Below are 1450 nucleotides of genomic sequence, written 5' to 3' on the forward strand. Positions count from 1 at the left end.
ACTCAATTGCAATGAGGAAGCATGACATGGTGCCTGACCATAGCTTTTTTGAGGGATTAGTGGCATGTGTAGCTGCCATTGCACCAAAGGATCATTACAAGAATCTGGAGGAAGGTAGCATCGTTCTTAAGAAGTCAAAAACATTCAGCTTTTGTGAAGAAGGTGTGCATTTTGAAGGTGAATGTACTCCAGTAAAGAGTGACATTGTTATCTTCGGAACCGGATTCAACGGTGATCAAAAGATCAAGGACATGTTCACATCAGAATACTTTCGGAGCATAGTCGTTGGCTCAACATCAACGACCGTGCCACTTTATAGGTAATCACCTCACTATATATGCACAATATTTATGTAGTTTGAACGTCTTGATTTTCAAGAGTACACTAATCCCTTATTTTAGGGAGTGCATCCATCCAAAGATTCCACAGCTCGCGGTCATCGGCTATTCCGAGAGCTTGACAAATATCTATACAACAGAGCTTATGTCCAAGTGGATATCACATTTTATGGATGGTGGTTTCAGATTGCCAAGTGTCAGAGAAATGCAGAGGGATGTCCTTGAATGGGAGAAGTTCATGAAGTGCTACTCTCGAGACTATTTCCGTAGGTCATGTGTTGGAATTGTTCATATATGGTACAATGATCAACTATGCCAGGACATGGGATGCAACCCAAGAAGGAAGAAGGGTTTTTTCTCTGAATTATTTGAGCCTTATGGTCCTTGTGATTATGTTAATCTTCACCCCAAGTAATAGTAGATCACATGTTTGCACACAATAAGTTTTCTACCAGATCCCTCATGTACACACATGTATAAGTTGTCTACCAGATCCCTCGTTGTTTACATACTTGCATGGTTACTTGTTATAATATTGTATGGTATTGTGCCAGGACATGTTCCTAGACATTAATTGTAGTCAGGTTGGTGGTTTGTTTGGTCCACTAATCTAGTGTAGTAATATCCAATGTCAAGGAAGAAATGAAACCATAGGCACAATTATACCATATAGTCATGCCTCTTAGAAATCCCTTATTGAAAGTATACTATATATGTAGAATTATATATAATGTTAGCTTATATTTTCTATTACTAATCCCTAGCTAATTGCACGTACGTATCTGCGAAACAGTAATAACAATACATATGTAAGATTTGAGTGACTGGAAATTTACTCACCTCAAAAAGATACAAAAGTATATAAACAAAGACTATGTCATCGTTTGAAATAGTGTTAGTCTCTTTATCCTTTGGTGGGATATATACTTACATTATTTTTTAGCAAAGACCACACACAACAATTCAAACTTGACTAGTGAAATAGAATAACAAAATTGTGATAGACTATAACCTCATGACATATTGCCTTATATATCCCAAATTTCACTAAGATGGTCAAATGTGGGTCCTCCGTACACATCCATCGTGGGTACCATCCGGTCGCGAATGAA

The 1450-nt window shown here is 37.7% G+C and overlaps 1 protein-coding gene across 1 annotated transcript; it reads left to right on the forward strand.

The window, feature by feature from the left end:
* Positions 1 to 5: 5 nt before the first annotated feature.
* LOC119348174 (probable flavin-containing monooxygenase 1) lies at positions 6 to 896 on the forward strand (the record flags this gene model as incomplete). Its single annotated transcript, XM_037616490.1, has 2 exons — positions 6 to 319; positions 402 to 896. Coding segments are annotated over 2 exons (666 nt in total), but the record flags the coding sequence as incomplete, so codon positions are not given.
* Between the last annotated feature and the right edge of the window lie 554 nt (positions 897 to 1450).

This window comes from Triticum dicoccoides, unplaced genomic scaffold (genome assembly GCF_002162155.2).
Source record: "Triticum dicoccoides isolate Atlit2015 ecotype Zavitan unplaced genomic scaffold, WEW_v2.0 scaffold87368, whole genome shotgun sequence".
Lineage (NCBI taxonomy): Eukaryota > Viridiplantae > Streptophyta > Magnoliopsida > Poales > Poaceae > Triticum > Triticum dicoccoides.